We start from the raw sequence: 18,521 nt of genomic DNA, 5'->3' as shown, positions 1-18,521 counted from the left end.
GCTTTTTGCCTTTAAATCATTTATGTTGTGCATATAAAATGTCTTGAAACAGCCTGACAGATGAGCACGCTTCCTGTGGCCCGTTTGAGAGTCTCGCCCGTCCTGACATCACTCAGGACTCCCCGTCCTCTGAAGCCTCGGCTGAGTGGGAAGGTGGATTAAAGAAGAGTCGAGCGAGAGAACGGAGGCGAGAAGGACGCTCCAAAACGTTTGACTGGGCCGAGTTTCGTCCCATCGCCCAGGCTCTGGCGCAGCAGAGAGCGCACGAGGCCGACACCTTCCAGGCCGAGCTAGCCGAGAGAAACAAGAGGAGGGAGGAGAGACGGAGGAGGTACGAGAGCGTCACCGGCTCGTCCTTTGATCCGCCCGCTGATCCCGCAAAGATGGAGATTGAGAGTGTGGGCGTGGTCCAGGTAGATGCTCCACCCCCATCGCTGGAGCGGCAGCAGAGAGTGGAGGACGAGATCGAGCAGCATTGGCAGCAGGTGGAGAAGACACCCATCAGGGAGGAGAGGAGGGTGCCTTTGCCCTCCACACACCACAACAGAGACGCATCAGAGCTGGAGAAACTCATCGAGAGCTACAAAAAAGGGGTTCGGGCTTCAAAATCCACTGCACAGTTACAACTTTAAACTTGGGCTGTCAAAAGATTACGCATCAGTTTAGACTTGGAAAGCACTCCCTCTTTAAAGGAAGTCATTAGGAGTTATTGTGTTAGATGAGGAAAAGAGTATTGAAATGTTTTCAAGTCAAATGATACTCAATATTAAACTGAAAGTGGTATTAGGTGGCGGTGAGTCATTTGAATCGTTCATTCAACCGAGTCAGTAAAACAAATGATTCTTTCAGAAGTCTTTATGAATGAGTCACTGAATCCTCTTTGATTAATTCAGGAACGAATCACAGCTGTGTGTTCAGAAAACAATTCTGCTGTGGCTTTGTTTGGAACTGTTTTTGTTTGTGAAAAAGCTAAATATTGACAATCGTGTATAAAATTTAGCAGAATATTAAATTCTTGTTTATTGAACTGTTATAAAGCAATATAACATTCGCACTGCTGCAGTTATTGGGGAGAAACTGCACTCTTGCTGGTGTGATATTGATACTATATATATGATATTTTTTTGTGGGTGGTGTTGGTGCAGTGGATAAGACACATGCCTTTGGTGTGAGAGACCCGGGTTCGAATCCACTGTGAGACACCAATGTGTCCCTGAGCAAGACACTTAACCCTTAGTTGCTCCAGAGGCGTGTGACCTCTGACATATATAGCAATTGTAAGTCGCTTTGGATAAAAGCGTCAGCCAAATGAATAAAATGTAAATGTAATATAACTGCATTTTAATACTCCATCACTCAGTCAGTCGTCCTGAATCGTGTTCATCAATAACTGCATCAGTGTAAGATGGCAGACAGGTTTGGAGAGCGTGCCGTTATTTTACTAAAATAATCTTCAACAGCCCTAGTTTAAACAACCAGAGTAAAAAAAAATTGAAATATGATATGATTTCAGATCATAACTTCTCTTTGTGCTGTGGACGTTGTTAGGTTGAAGAGCTGAAAGCTCAGTTGGAGAGCTGCCACCAGCATTTAATGGACTCCAATCGGCACAAGCTGGAGCTGGAGGGTCAGCTCAAAAACGCTCTCGAGCGTGAACAGCAGACCCGTGCTGGTTACATTTCACCGGTAGGCCACATCTATGTCATGTTTTCATGGCGTATTCAGCTAATGCCTGATTGAACACATTGTGTGTCATTATTAGGAGTAGAACAAACACATGGCTTCCATCTTTATCATCGAAGCTGCAAACGCGTGCTTTGCATGACTAGAGACTGTTGCATGTAAACAAACACTCTACTTAAGATTCCTCTTGCCATGTTCAAGCAAAATGGCATTAAAAATGTCAGTTACATGCAAGCTCTATTGCATGTTCCAACTTAGAAATGATTAACAATAACTGAACATGAATTAATAAATATGCAATGATGGCATGAAAAAATACTCTGAACTTACAGTGCCCTCCAGATACATTCATACTCAATGATCAAACTTAAATTACTGGAAAACATTTACATTTTGTATTACACACTTTACTTAAAACCTTTGTGTATAATTGACTAAAAAGGTATTTGTAATGTATGTTGTAATGCATTAATCATAAATAATTGTAAACAAAGTAAAAATGCATTATAATATTTGAGGATTTGTTTGACATGTGTTTTAATGCATTTTACTTTCTAAAGGTGTAATAATGAATAGATAAGTATTATATTTGATCTGTTTTTAAGGTTACTAACGAGATCATTCAATGCATTGTACGGAGCATTACAAGGCATAATTAATGCATTAAAAATACTACTACTTATAAAAGTAAAGCGTGACCAATATTTTATTAGTAGTATTTATGTAATGAAAATAAGAGGAAGACAAAGTTTTCCATGCCAGATCTCTTGCATATTTGTATTTTCTCAAAAGCATTGAGTATCAGTGTATCTTAAGGGTGTTGAAAATTATTTAAGAATGCATCTTTTGCAGAATAGTGCTGCATGAACATCGACATATGAAAAGATGCCTAATCAGGAATACATGCATGATGTGTTTTATTCATATTTAACATTTATTAATTTCATTTTAACCTTATTCTTGACTTCTTCCATATATGCTATATAATATGTCTGTGTGTGTGTGTGTGTGTGTGTGTGTGTGTGTGTGTGTTACGTGTGCGTGTATGTTTGTCTTTAGTGTTTTGTTCAAAATATTGTTGCATTGTCTTCTGAGCTTAATATGGACTTCTCAAAATTATTTATTGCAATAAGTAGCTAAATTTTTTCTTATTTCCTCTTGTAGTATATCTTTTCAGTATACCAAAATTAAGGCATATATAATTTAAAAGCAAATGTGTGGTGATTTTTATCTTAGGCATGGCATTGTTCCAAAATATTGATGCTATATGTTGAATATCCGTCCAGGACACTTTCATCTTCATCAGCTAGTTTTAAAGGGTTGTCTTTTACGTATTTATTTATTCAGGTTTGTTATAAACAGACACAGTAGGGGTTGCACAGTAGTTTAGGTTAAATTGTTCCTCAAAAGGCCTGCAGGCTTAACTGGATGGCATGTAACTGTTCTGGCATTCTTAGCTAGCACTAATTTTGCGTTACTTACCCCATGAAACAACTCTTTAACCTTTTAATATGCATGCATTGTTTCGAATTACTAACTTTTTGCCATTTTTTTTTTTAGCGTTCTAATGCGCCTTATTCCATGAAAGAAGCTAAATGAAATTACACTCCCTTTAACCTTCATAGATTGATTCGACACAGTTGTTGTAATTAAATGTACATTTACCTCAAATCCTCAACACTGTTAATTATAATCTAGAATTTGATTAGCGTTGTTCATCTGTGCTGACTGTTAACCAACTGTCTGGTCCCCTTTTCCAAGCTGGAGTCCCCTTTGAGTGTTGAGACAGAGCCCCAGATGAAGAGGACTGAACTGGTTAGTTCTCAAGCTCAGAGCTTAACAAAGAAGTACCAGGAAACCAAAGAGATCCTGCAGCTTCAAGAACTGAAAAAGCGCAACATGCAGGCACAGCTTGGCCTTTCTCTCTCACACTGGCCCGCAAAGGAACCTTATCTTTCTGACACCAAAAAACCCGCTACCACCGAGGTCTGTCCCTCAAACTCCATTCAGAAAACGGTCAGCTTCATGCTTCAGGATAGCGAGGGAAAGATCAGAGAGCTAGAGAGCTTGATAGATGCCAGTGAGCCTCTGACATTAAGAGAGCTGATAAAGCTCATGTTTTTGCATAGCGAATACATTTGGGTAGAAAGTCCTCAAGGACAGGAAAGAAGTGAGTCAGTAGGAGTAATGACGCAGAAACTGTTGGAAAGCCTCAAGAACCAACAGGAGATTGAGAATGAGACGAGGAAAAGCTTGGAAAAGGCTGGGGACTGTATTCGGGACTATGAAGCTCGTTTGGTCACCATGGAGGACATGTTGGGAAGAGTTCATAGGCAGAAAATGGAGAGTTCGTTTGTATTAAGCTGCTCGAGAGAAGATCCTCTGGATCTGTCGCAGCAGGTGGAGTTGCTCGCGGGCGAAAATGTAGCTTTGAATCAGCGCTATCAGGAAATTATGAACCAGTTGATAGAAGCGGATCGAGAAATAGACAGGCTGAAAGCTGAGCTTTGTACTTTACGTAGCAGTCAGCAATATCCACAATCCAACATGGAACAGGAGCAAGAAAACAAAGAGACCGCCGAGAAAAATGTGTATGAGCGGGAACTCTATGAAAAGTCACAGAAGCTACAAGAGGCTCTTATTAAATTGGAAACTCTTGGTAATACTTTGAAAGATACAGAGAAGAGATTGCAACTTAAAGAAGCAACGCTTAGGGGTCTTGGATTTCAGGAGGCAGAGAGTGAAAAAGATGATAAAGAGTTAGATTCGGAGACAGACGACCTCAAGCGCCAATTGGAGGTCCTTCAGTCCAAGCTTTCAGAGAAGTACAAGCAGCTTCAAAATACTGAGCAGGTCTGTAGAGAACTTCAGTCCCAGAATGCGAAACATGAAGAGACAGCAAGGATGTGTAGTCAGATGCTTGTAGATGCTCAGGAGGAAATTAGGACGTTGAAAGAGAAGGCAGGCACTCAAGGTATATTTGGTAGTGAACCAGGAACAGAAATTGGGTGCCAAGAGTTGGTGCAAAAACTCACAAATGAAGGTGGAATTGAGAAAGTGGTGGAAGAGTTCAAGAGCAGGTCTAAATCTCTTAATCATCTACTTGACATGTTGGTAATAGGCAGTAAGACAGATTTGTCCAACACTGGCATGGACGCCAACATTTTGGATGAGAATCATGCAGGAATGATGGAGATGTTTGAGAGAATGATTCTGCATAAGGTTTTAGCTGGTTTAGAGGACTGTCAGAAAGGCTCAGAGGTTGAGCAAACCCTAAGGAATGTTGTAGAACGTATGCTAGTGGATAATAAAATGCTGCTGCTTATGAATAAGCTCTCCAACCTCCAAGAATTTCAAAGTGACGCAAAACCTGCATCTTGCTCAGAAAAAAGCGCTGGATATGGAAATGCACTGATTGAAGATACAATGAAACCGAATCTTTTGAATCGGTTGCTTGATGATGCTGCCAACCCCTGCGTCATGAAAACTCTCACTGAAGTCATTCAGAAGAAAGTTGCGTTATTGAATCACACGGCTTCTGCTCTTAGGGAAAAAAATGAGGAGCTTCAGTCCTTGGCTTTGACTGTGTCAAGCTGTGGCTCTCAAAGAACCTGGTCTGAGTATGTTCATGAGGCCATAATGGACATAACATGCATGTTTTTGGTAGTTCTTCAAATGTTGCCAAAGGCAAGACCATCAGACCTGTCTGCGTGTGCAAATTGTGCTGATCTGAGAACACAACTCGAGTCTGAGAAGCAGGTGATGTCAAGCGTCCAGAGTCCCATCAGTGTAGCCCACATTCAGATCGAAGGTGAACGAATTGACTCTCTGGACAAGGCCATACAGCTTCAGGACCTGGTGGCCAAGCATAAGAAGGAGCTGCGAGAATTAAAGGAGGTGTATGAGCTAGAAGCAGAAAAGCTGAGGCTGGAAGTGGCCGAGGCTGGTGAGACTCTGAGACTGAGATCTGAGGAAAACGTGAAAGAGATCGACTCTCTGACAGTGTGCATGGAGAACCTGAAGAAGAAGCACGAGATTGAGCGTAAGGACTTAATAGCACACTTCAATCAAGAGATGGAAGAGTTAATGGATGCTGTCGGTCCTGTCGAACCTGCAATGGATGGCAAGCCGAACACAAGTTCCCTCAAAATGCGGATCCAAAAACTTGTTTCCCGGCTGTCCGAACTGACTGAAGAAATTAATCTGCGAGATCGTGATGGGGAAGTGACGTTGCTGCGTTTGAAATACCAGAAAGACCTGGAAAACCTAAAGGTCAAGGAGTTCCGTGTCCTTGCTGTTCTCCGTCTGTATTGACTTCATGTGGCAACCCTAAATCTGATCCTTTCCCCTTCTTTTCTCATACTAACCCTGCTTTGTGGTGCTTTGGTCTGGCCTAATATTTCTCACCAGTGATGCATGGCTGCTAACAATAGGTTTGCATGTACAGTTTAATGCTAGAGGTATGGATGAGCCAACTGTAATGAGAGAAAAATACACCATTCTCTCACTGAAGAAGCCATTCCTAGATAATTCAAGTCCAGTGGAGAACAATTAAGAATCCATTCGTCTGATGTTTTGGAGAATGCATAACTGCATACTCCTTGTGTCAGCAAGTGTGAAAGCTTGTGGTTCAGCTGGTTGACTTTGATCTGAACTTGTTCTCACACTTAACCTCTTTGCCTGATTAACAGCCAGTGCTCTTTGCATAAATCGCAACTTAACTTTGATAACTGCAAAATGCCAGCTGCTTAACTTAATAACAAATAATGCATGACAATAACTGAATTGTTTTATTTTAAACAATTGTACATATGAAAGTATTTGTGAAAGAATTGTCTTTGAAGACAGAGATGATTAAATTGTGTTATGTATTATAACAAATTTAGATAATGAATTATATCAATTAGAGTATTGCATTGTTGCATCAACTAAGTAGAACACCTGGCAATTTGAAAAGTCCAAGTACTGAAAAAAAAAAAGGTTAATGGTTTGCTCTCTGTCACTCGGTTGCCAAAAAATAATGGGATAATGGAGAAAATGATAATTTCTGTAGTTTTCTTTTACATTTTGTCAGTGTGATGTGACCTTAAGTACCACAGCTCAAGTCAGTTCCTAACTATATAATTTTGCGATGGAAAAAAAAATTATAAACATAAAATTATGAGGCCAGTTTTAAATGGCGTTGGCATTGGTGCAATGGTTTTTAACTTTTTGCTTTTTCTTTTTTTTTTTTATTTACACACATTGTGCTTGGAGTTACAGGAATATTTTCAAATTTCCCCTACTACTATTTTTTGTTTCTAATATATTTCATATTCAAAAGACTGGTTGCAGTTTATATTGAACATTAACGTTTGTTACTTCTTACAATTTATTCAATTTATTTATATGATTCAATTAATTTAAGATGAAGATTTAAGAAAAAATATAATGAAAAAAAAAAGCTCTGAATGTTAAATTTATCAATATGTGCAACTATAGACTCATGTTTGTCCAGACAAAAGAGGAAATGAGATTTTCCAACCAGAGAGGCTTCTCTGAGTAAACAAGTGCAGGTGCGTCTGTGATACGGGGACAGGAAAAGTTGGCCTGTAGTGGATCAGGACACAGACCATGTCCCTGGACAGTAGACACTAGTCCTTCAAAAACAATGGCTGAATTCACACACTGTTTATAGCACAGAGATTAGGGCCATTTAATAAACAGCAGAAATGCATTATGTTTGCACAGTTTAAAGAGCATGGACATCTCTTGGACTGAAATTAAATCCCATGTTGATGTATATTAGCTCTAATCCTTTAAGAGACTTCATTCAGACTACATTCATGGCAAATCTTACAAATATAGGTGCTGCATTTAAAAAAAAAAAAAAATAGAATTTCTAGTTGTTTTTCAGACGTGGGTCTATATAAATTGAAATTTAAAACAATATGGACAAGTAATGTAGTGCCCCTAAAACACACTTGGATATTTAAGCTGCAAATATTTGAATTTCAATGCATTAAAATGTTAAAGCAAGTGTCTGTAGTCCTACGTTTCCTTAGTAAAAACAAAATATACTACAATGAGTTTGAAATGTATTTATTTTGTGCTAAGTATACTACAAATGTATTTGTGTTTAATAAAGATAAATTGCAATTGTATTTTTGCTATACTAAACTTGTAAACCTATAAATTTTAACAACTTATTGTTCGCTTAATGCACTTTAATTGTGCAGAAGTAGTGCTGAGTTCCAACTAAAGATATACTGAAGTATATTTGATTGAGCTGAAGTGGAACTACTGCAAATATACTTCAGGCACACTTTACATATCTTATATCATATCATATACTGATTATACAAGGATTACACAGTCCTTATTAATAGTGATATTAAAACACATTTAGGCATAATATTAAGAAATGTGCATTGTGCAATAAAGAAATACTCCAAATAAAGTTTAATTATAATTTTATATCAGTCAGTCTTAATTTATGTCGGTTAATATGTTTGAAGTAGTATTAGATAAATGTATTTTAAATGTTTTAATCATGACATAGGACTTTGTTACCAAATCAAATGCTAGTGCATTTTTGCATTGATTTTTAACTGGTGTCAAGGTGTTTTTTTTTTTTTTTTTTTTTTTTTTTTTTTTTTGCATGTATGAAGTCAGTTCTCACAGTTCATCACTATTAACATAATCCACCAAAATTTGACAACCACAATACTTTTTATCTTGGATTTGAACAGTATATCTACTGCTTCCTTGTTATTTTAAAGACTCTTTTGCGCTCTTTTTTTTATAATAAATTGCCATTCTTTTGATATTTTGTATCTAATCCAGTTATATTCATGCACTAAGCCTGGCTAAAGTATCCAAGTGTTTGGGATGAACATTGAATGAACAAGCAGTCCCATCATGGTGTGTGTATTAGTGTCTTTTGAGAAGCCGTCTCTCACTGGCCTCTGTGTCCCCTTTATGTCATTGTAGGTTATTAATACCTGGCTATGTGTGGACACTCTTCTGTCCACACATCGCTGATCTCTGTCGCTTGTGTAAATGTTGTCCTTGTCATCGTAGAAGTGGACTTGAAACAATCAGAATGAGATGCACTAAATGCTGCTTCATGCATTTCCCTACAGGCGACATGTGAACGAGGCTTCGCCACCATGGAAGAGTCTCACCAGAAAGTAATTGATGAGCTGCAGAAAAAGCACCAGCGGGAACTGGAGAAACTGCAGGAGGAGAAAGAGAGACTGCTGGCAGAAGAGACCGCAGCCACTATAGCTGGTTAGTAAGGATAAAAAGGGCCAGGAGAAGATGTTTTGAATATGATCATTCGCAGGGATCAGATCACATATACGCAGTGTAGAAATGGAAATTCCAGAATCACATGCAAACTCTCTAAAAAAAAATAAAAAAAATACTCCTTATGCCAGAATCCATTATCTCTTAAACATAAAATATTAATTTGTGCTGATTTACCTCTTGTGCTTTGCTGAAAATCCTTTACCTAATTTGGTGTTCCCAGTTATAAATGACCAGACCTTTAAATTTGTTTGTAATATCTTATTATTAGGGATATCGGAAATGTCATGCACCTCCTACTTATTATGCTGTATTATCAACAAATCTTGGATTCAGTCCTTGTTTTATTTCAATTAGCACAGGTTTTGTATTTCTTTTTGGACTTTACTGAGGCCTCTGATTTTATGAATCACAGTTTTTGAGTGTAAAAAAGCATTATTTATGGATTATTTTGTCAATGATCACTTTTGGCATTAGCTCAGATCAATAAAGGCATGTGATCAATCAGATAAAAAAAAAATACAAATACAAAATTTTATTGAAAAAGCTGACATAAAATATTTGGTAATAATATAGGCCTAGATCTTTTTTCTAGGCTGGTCATTTTTGACCAGTGTATCGAGGTGGGGAAAAATACAAAAATTATAAAAATTAATTTGTTTGTGGTCTGTATGACCAGAAAGTTTTAGTCCAATACCATAATATTAACTAGCATTTCAGGAAAAAGAAAATCCTCACCAGTTAAATAGATTAAATGTCTTAGAGAGTTGCATTTCTCAGCAAACACTTTCAACAAAATTTTGAAGAGTCATTCCTGAGTCTGTTTTAGAGTAATTTAATGCCAATTTCTGATTTTAAGACAAATTGCGAAATATACATCTTTTAATTATCTTTTTCTTTGATTAGCTATTGAAGCAATGAAGAATGCACATCGGACGGAGCTTGAGCGGGAACTGGAGAAAGCACGCAAGGCCAACAGCAACAATGAAAACGCAGACATAGAGGAAATCCACAAACAGCACGAGTCAGTTGCTATTCCTTTACGCTATTTCAGCCTCATAATGCAGCGTATTTACATTCTTTTGAAAAATAAACTGCCTCTTCAGATTTAATTGCTTGAAATGTTTACAAAGCCACATCTCTACCTCGCTTTTATGATGCTTTTCTTCTGACTTCACTGTTGAAGCTGTTACACACAAGTAAGTCTTGTGCATTCTGCATATTACAATAATTAAACTGGATAAAGGGTTTAAAGCCTGACTGCATGACTGCCTCTATTGCCAAGTGTATCCTGGAGCAACGCAGCCTAGATGCCAAATCTGGAGTGATTGCACAGTTTCTTTCTTTGTGTACATGCCTTTAATCTGCCCTCAAGCTCTTGGCTGTACTTCTGTCTAGACTTCAAGACCTTGCTCTTTTATTATCACTTTAAACTGAGAGGATAAATACATGTGCATTTGTGTTGTAGGGAAGAGCTGATGTCATACCAGAGGGAGATCGAGGTGTTGTCAGAGCAGTACTCACAGAAGTGCTTAGAAAACGCTCATCTGGCCCAGGCGCTGGAGGCCGAGAGACAGGCGCTCAGACAGTGCCAGCGGGAGAACCAGGAACTCAATGCACACAACCAGGTATCCAGTGCTCATTTCACTGAAAAATATAGCATTAAAGTATGCTGAAAAATCCAGCATACTTTAAATCCACAGAAATTTTTCACTTAGGGCTCTATGATGCCACATTTTGAATGAATAAATCAAAATAGGTAAGTACACTTAAATCAAATGGTGATATAGAATAATCCTGCATTGTTGAGTGTGTCTCTTGTGTAAATGAATGGCCCAAACGCTCAGTTTCACCTGTTTAAGAGTTTGCCGTCTCACTAAAAGGACATTAATACATAAATATACACACAAAAACAAATCTCTGCACGGCAACCTGTAAAAATAAAAATTCAGTTTACTTTGAAGAAATTGTGACAGAAATATTTTACTGTTGTACCGTAAAATGTAGTCTTACTACTATTACTACTACTAAAAATTATTTATTATTGAAAAAAAAAACTAATCATAAAATTTCGATTATTCAAATATAATTAAGCCATTGAAATAAAATCCAGAAAAAAAACACAAATTATTTTTTAAAAATAAATAATAATAATAATAATAATAATGATTAATAAAATTGTCATTAACTTGTATAAGTTTCATGATTTTAATTCATTAGACATGCATTTTAATTCAATCTAATTTAACCGTTAAAGCAGAATCCAAAGAATGAAATCTAGAAAAAAATAAAATGGAATTTGAAAAAAAACAAATAATAATTAATTTGGGGAAAACAAATACAACTGATTTCACAGGGCCCTATAACTACAACTAAATAAAATAAAAAAACAAATTTGATTTACAAAAACTATGGCAAATCTTAACCTTTTCGTCAATGAATGAAAATGAGACAATTAGTTGGAGAACTGTATTCTCTTACTCATCTTCTTGTGATTTAACAGATATGAAAAAATTATCTCAAATTGTCCATTGTGACGAGTATTCAGTCAGTTATGTATCAGATGAATGTAAGCAGTTGTGAGAATTTCAGATGTGTGTCAGTATATCGGATCCATGCGTTAGGTCTTAAAGTGACAGCAGCCTAATAAACCTGCTAATGCTAACAGGTCAATAAATTGTTTTCTCCAGGAGTATATATTGAGTTAAGATATTTTAGATCAATTATTAATGAATGCTTTACAGTTTAAAATTTAGTCGACTAAAACTAAATGAGGTTTGTCCAATGACTAATTAAAACAAAATAAAAATTTGCTGTCAAAATGACCACTGCAGGTGTAACCATGACCTTAGCGCAAATAAATCCCAGGGCTTGATTTCCAGCATGCAGTGTTTAATCCTACATTTAAAAAAAATAAAAAATCTTGTTGATTGATATCACTTTTGAGTCCATGCGTTTGTCTACCAATGGTATGAGAGACGCAACTTTCACTCTCAACCAAACTAACATTAGTAGCCAGCCAGAATGTTTTGCTTTTATAAACACAAGACGCGCATAATAGTATTCAGAGTCGCAGTCCTGATGAATGGCGAAGCGCGACAAAAAGCTGTGAGGCTAAATGGTCAAATATATCCATCTAGCGCGTATTTACATGGAAAAGCTCATTCTAAAGCAGCGGAGCTTTGTGAACAGCTTAGAGTAATCATGTCATCTCCATAAGAATGATATGATTGCCAAAACATTTACCAGGATTTCTGAAAAGGTCCTGTTCACACATGATCTATCAATGCTAACTTTATCAGTAAAGACTGTATGTGTGAAAGGGGCTAAACTCTTCCTCTGTATACGCTGTGAATTTTAATTGCTTAACGTAATCTGGAAAAACCGTGTGCATTATCTCACTAGATTTGTAACATAAATCATTTATAAACCTTTGCCAACACAGGAGATACATCAACCTATGTCTAAATATGCCATTGTATTGTACATCGCGATTTCAAAATAAATGTTTCTGCACGTGGCCAAATATTAAAATGTAATGGATTTAAACATTGTTTAATCAAGCTGTAAAGTGAAACGTCACCAGGCCGTTGGCGTCCTCTGCAGGTGTTTGTTTTAATACATGATGTGCTTAAGTTATGTTCATGTTATATATAGGCATATTAGATTATATATTTTAACATTGTTGTTCTTCTTGTAATTTCTTGGTTTTGATGTTTTATTTGAGCCAATAATTATTGCCTCATTGTTAGTTTATATATAAATAGTCATACTAAAGCCTGGTTTTCACTTAAGTCTGTTTGTGTTACTAAAAATAAAATTGGATTAAACGGTTGCGAAATAATCAGTAGATTCATTGATTACCAAAATAATCATTATTTACAGCCCTGGATTAGTTCAAATATTTCTAAACACAACTGCATTGTTTTACGTTTTGTAATAAAAAGACAAACATTTTATTGAAAACTTCTTAAAAACAGTATTAAAATATTGTCATGTTCTAGTGAACCAAGTATCTGTACTTTCTCATCTCATTAGCTAAGTGTATTGTCACACCCTTAGTGTCGATAAGCGATGATATAGCTCATTTTTCAAGTGTATGATACAGCTTTCATTCTGCAGGTCAATCATATATTCATGAAAAAGAAAATCAGTTTGAATAAAGAAAGCAATAACTTTGCCATAGTATCCTTTCAAATGTTAAAGTTGTCAGTCATTGCATGCTTTGCGTGTGTTGCCCCGCCCCCGGAAAAAAGTTCAGGCTCAGGATTTTTTTTTGCTCTAACCCCTGAAATCCACTTCAGATGCACATAAGACCTGATTTTGTCCCTCAAAGTGCTGTTTTATGCTTCTTGTCTGTTATGCAGGAGCTGAACAATCGTCTGGCAGCTGAGATCACGAAGATGCGATCGATGACGAGTGAAGACGGAGGAGACACTGGCGGGGTCATGCAGGGGAAGGAGCTGTATGAGCTGGAGGTCTGTTTCTTCCCTTCATGCCTCACTCTTTTCCCACAGCATCCTGGGAATGAAAAGCTCATCCTCACTCTTGCGTTCACAGGTAATGTTGAGGGTGAAGGAGTCAGAAGTGCAGTATCTGAAGCAAGAGATCAACTCTTTAAAAGATGAGCTACAGAATGCCCAAAGAGTAAGTGCTGCAACTTCATTTATGTTTGAAGAGTTACAGTAAAATCAAGACTTGCACAAATAGAATGAATACTGTATGTCCTTACAAAATGACTACTGTTTTTGTTTTGTTTTTATTAAACAGTCTGTGGCATACGTTAAATTAAAAAATATTTAATGTTTTATTTAGTAAATACTGATGTATTACAATTGTTTAATGTTATAGTATCAATGCTTTAGAATTATAGGTCAGTGATATTTGATTTTGTAGATACGATGATAATGTGTTCAAAGAAATAAACTGATTATTGTGCCAATATTTGTAAAATGTATAAATGGGATGGTAAATAATGTTTTTAGTCTTTCCTTCCTGCGATGGGCGGCAAAGACTGAGTTAACAGAAAATAAACAAGTATTTTTTTTGTGTAATGCAGGACTTTTAATTATAAACAGTCCCGAATACACTAGGACTCTTATTTTGAAATGAGAAGCAATTGCACTCTTAAACCATCTACAATATAAAACAATATAAATACAACGTAACGTAAGACATAATTCATCATCAATAGATCATAATCGGTTGCTTGACATAAATTTGTAATATTCATTGATTGCAAACTGCTATTTTGACTTTGAACATGCAGTGCTCATATTTATTTATAAATTTAATCATCTGTTTTTTGTAAGATGGACACATAAAAAATGCATAATTACATAATTGTTTTAAAATTGAAATTAATCAAATGTTTGTTTTCATTCTATCGTGTTGAATCTGTAAAAGCAACTATTTTTTGTACCCAAATTTAAAATCTCCTAAAATAATGATCAACCCTTTTAAAGAATTTTTATTCCCTAAATTTTTTTATTTTTAAGACTTTTTAAGGACCCTGATGAAAGAATGTACACTGATTAACATTAATAGCCTGTGCCACGTCTCTTCATAGGATAAAAAATATGCAACCGATAAATATAAGGACATCTACACGGAGCTGAGCATCGTTCGGGCCAAAGCAGAGCGGGATCTGAGCCGACTGCGTGAGCAGCTGCAGCAGGCCCATGATGCACTGGGGGAGCCCTCGCTGGAGGAGGCGGAGCGAGGCAGTTACGGTACAACCCTCATCTCCAAATCAACCCAAACTCAAATACATTCAATACAAATGCATGTTATCAAAAACCAACCGGTGGTCATGTTTTCCAGATATCATGAAGTCAAAGAGCAATCCTGACATTTTAAAGATGGCGGCCGCAGCAGCCAAACGCTCAGAACGCGCCATGAGGTCAAAGGTAGGTTTCCACACAAACGTTCAGTCCTCTGATGATGAAAAAGAGTTAGTTAAGCACACACTGCCACCCTCAGGTCAACACGATGTTTCCTTTAAGACTACAGCAGCTTGTGCTTGAGAACAGTCAGGAACTGAACTGTGTGTGTGCTGTGTTTTATTGTCCAGGAAAAAGCCTGATAGGTAGCGGTAAGACGATGTCTTTTGCACATTCCCTCCTCTAACACACAGTCCCGTGTGTGTGTGTGTGTGTGTGTGTGTTTCCTCTGCTCTTCCCTCTGTTCCCAGTCTGTGAGTCGTGACATGTCCTGGGACAGCTAAAGACTAAACCTGAAGATGTTTGACTTATTTTAGGGTAAAAGCCCTTAGAAGGGAGCGCATGCGCTGAACTCCCTGTGCATCATTCAGAGGGATTCATGCTAGGGCTGGGCGATAAACCACATCACGCTGAGATCATGATTGGGGGGGGTGGGATCTATGGGAATATTATGATTAATGATGCATACAACCTGTACATCTATTAGGGGTGGGAATCTTCAGGCACTTCATGATCCATTTCCAAAACTATTCTTGATCTACATTTTTCCCCCAATTAATTCTTCTGCTGTGCAAATAAATCTTTACAACTTTACATCGTAAACAAAAATGCTGTTTTTTTTTTTTTGTTTTTTTTTGTTTTTTTATAGTTAGAATCTCTGTATGTCAGTACTGCCATGTTAAAAATATAGGGTCTAAATACATTCATATACCTTTTATATCAAATTTATTTTGTGCAAAATTAACTTTTTTATTTTTTTAAACAAGCACAGCAGGCTATTTAAAAAAAATAGCTTATTTAAAATAAGTGTTCTTTTAAGTGTCTGAAAGTGCACAGACAATAGTTGAGAATTTTTCTTTTTTTCCTCAGAATTATTGTCATTTATTGCCGTTATTACTGATGAGATCATAGAAAGCTTTAACAGGCTGCATTCACGCACAGATCTATTTCGATATCAGATGTTTTGTCCTGCTCTGAAAACATAACTGACTGTGTGTATATCAATTTCATATAAAAGTATTCGAAAAAGAAAGTGCATTTAACCGCAGAATCGTTGAAGAGAGAATTGCGATGCATCAGAGAATCGATTTTCTTCTCCCACCAAACCGATTTTCTTCTCCCAAAGAGACTTACAAGTTTAGAATGATATTGTGATAGTATTTATGGCCACATCGCCCAGCTGTAGTTCATGCATCGACAAAAACAGATCAGATTATATTCTGCCATGGTGCATGTGATCCTGCTGAATGAAGGGCTGTCCGTGTCTCATGTTCATCAGACTCCAGGACATTTCCATATGCATTGCTGGAAATCGTTCAGATTTCAGACAGACTGAATGAGTTTCACCGGACCGTCACGGCATGCGTGTGTGTGTGTGTGTGTGTGTGTGTGTGTGTGTGTGTGTGTGTGTCACTGGAGTTGGTTGGTGGCACAGCTGACAGTTTTGAACACTTCTGTCATTTTTGTTTGAGGTCACTGATTTAAATGCAACCAAAAAGCTGGGATTTGTAATGAATAAAATAAGACTTTTTGAGTTTTTGGTTTTGTTTTAGAGTTGACCAGGGCTTTTGCAGGTCTTCCATAAAAGAAAAAGGTCTTGAATCGGAGCAGAAAGTCTTACATGCATGAAGTCATGGAATTAAATGTCACATCCACTGCAACAAATTAATATCTTCCTCAGTATTTTTGTTACAAATATCTAAACATCCTTAAATCAAGACACATTTATTGGAGATGCAAAATGTTTCCCGAGAAATTGAACACAATGAAACAAATTTCTGACAATGGGGTGTGAAAACTTCCTTTTAAAATTAAAGTTGATATCTCAGACTCCACTGGCAGATATTTGTTCGTGTTTTGTTCAAATGCGCTTCATTTGGATCAATATCACAGAAAACGACGTGTTCTATCATTTTGATTCTCAAGTAAATGAATCTTTAGACATTCACACTGGAAAACAAGACAGAAGTACTTTTGCAGTGTGAGCAGAAGCTATTCGAAGCTTAAGCTTTTTTTTTATTATTATTGTCAAAAGCAGTATTTTTAGATTTTGAAGTGTTGCTAATACAATGCATTACTTGCAAAACAATACATGCCTGTCCCTGGACATTTACATTCACAGATCGTATGGACATATGTGTTCCTGGACCACAAAACCAGTCATAAGATTGAATTAATCATCTCTCCATTGATGTATGGTTTGTTAGGAGGACAATATTTGTCAGAGATACAACTATTTGAAAATCAGTTGTTCAAATGAAGTGCTTAGGAACACATATTACTAAATTTTTATAGACTTATGGTAAGACGTGCAAAATATCTTCATGGAACATGATCTTAATGTCCTAATGATAATTTTGACCCATACAGTGTATTGCTGCCTATTGCTTTTGTGGTCCAGGGTCACATGTTGTGTTCCTTAATTGATCTTAAAAAGAGTCCATCTTCATAAAACCTGCAGAAACCCTGTTTTTGTGGACATGCTCACAGCAACTGCTTCAAAACATCTCATTTGAGTCTCTCTGTTTGTGTCTCCAGAGTCTGAAGGAAGGTTTGACGGCGGAGCAGAGACTTCACTTGTTTGACAACAAGGACACTAAGGACTTCTGACACGGCCTCGCTGCATGCTAATAAAGAGCTGCGTATTTTAGCCCAATAGTTAATCACTTAGAGACACACTGGTCACAGCTACAGCGTATATTAAACATGGTATGAAGTTTGAGTTTTATGTCTATAGTCTGCATTTCATGCACTTCAGTTACTGTGACGTTGTTGGTTTGTTTTCATTGCCATGTCTTAATGTAAATACTTTGTTTTTAATGAAGCATCTATCATGCATACACTAAACACGACTGTGTAAGCTACTGTGTGAACTCTTTAGTTTGTGTGAATCGCTAGTGGAGGAAGTAACCCACGTCATGACTCCATACTAGTTTTACACAATACTTTTAGCGAAATGGGATGCATATAAAATAGCTGCATTTAGTCAACGCTTGCATCATTAACCGCTGAACTTCTACAGCATCTCCTGATGTTTTAAAATAAAGGACCTTTTCTGATGACTGTAAAACACACAGGGACAGACCTGGGAGGGTTTGGGCTGCTCTAAAGAATATTAACAAGGCTGTATTAGGTTGCCTTTATGAATACTGGTCCACTCACATGAATGGGAGGTTTTTTGTTTAGTTTTTTTGATTCATCAAGCTGATAAAGTCATAAAATGTAGTGTTGTTCAGTGGCAGTCCATTGTATTTATTTAAATGTTATGAATTTTTGTCTCACATTTCCGTTCATCTATACATTATTGTAAATATACTGCAGATGTACACGAACTGACAACAGGTTTATTAGCAATAAATATTTTTGCACCCTCTTTTGCACGGATTAATCTGTCATTTATTGATATTGCAAGGTTTCTGCTGGTATTAAAAGAGCAGAAAGACTTGCATTAAATGTGTGACATCTTCAGAATTTTTTTCTTAGGTACAAATTTAAGAAATTTTACAAGACTGAATTGTTTTCTGTGAAAAGGAACAAAATGAGTTTATACTTCAAACAAGAAGAAATATCTGGCAGTGGGAAATTAAAGTGAGTTTTCCCTATGAA

General features: G+C 36.9%; 1 protein-coding gene across 5 annotated transcripts in view; it reads left to right on the top strand.

Moving 5' to 3' along the window:
- mprip (myosin phosphatase Rho interacting protein) overlaps window positions 1–18,288 on the top strand; it is a 52,652-nt gene extending 34,364 nt beyond the window's left edge. Inside the window, exons 14-25 of one of the 5 annotated variants that reach the window (XM_059531695.1) lie at window positions 53–593; window positions 1,549–1,686; window positions 3,445–5,955; window positions 8,808–8,955; window positions 9,880–9,997; window positions 10,442–10,601; window positions 13,341–13,451; window positions 13,534–13,620; window positions 14,543–14,705; window positions 14,797–14,882; window positions 15,047–15,067; window positions 17,454–18,288. In XM_059531695.1, the coding sequence (XP_059387678.1) occupies window positions 53–593; window positions 1,549–1,686; window positions 3,445–5,955; window positions 8,808–8,955; window positions 9,880–9,997; window positions 10,442–10,601; window positions 13,341–13,451; window positions 13,534–13,620; window positions 14,543–14,705; window positions 14,797–14,882; window positions 15,047–15,058 (4,075 nt within the window). In that variant the 3' untranslated portion in view covers window positions 15,059–15,067; window positions 17,454–18,288. Of the gene's footprint in view, window positions 1–52; window positions 594–1,548; window positions 1,687–3,444; window positions 5,956–8,807; window positions 8,956–9,879; window positions 9,998–10,441; window positions 10,602–13,340; window positions 13,452–13,533; window positions 13,621–14,542; window positions 14,706–14,796; window positions 14,883–15,046; window positions 15,068–15,166; window positions 15,343–17,453 lie in introns of those variants that run through there. The other 4 variants (XM_059531693.1, XM_059531696.1, XM_059531694.1 and 1 more) reach the window with 4 other exon arrangements.
- Window positions 18,289–18,521: the final 233 nt, after the last annotated feature.

Source organism: Carassius carassius, chromosome 40 (assembly GCF_963082965.1).
Source record: "Carassius carassius chromosome 40, fCarCar2.1, whole genome shotgun sequence".
NCBI classification, from domain to species: Eukaryota; Metazoa; Chordata; class Actinopteri; order Cypriniformes; family Cyprinidae; genus Carassius; species Carassius carassius.
The sequence above is the reverse complement of the archived record's forward strand: the minus strand, read 5'-3'. Positions and strand labels throughout refer to the sequence as shown.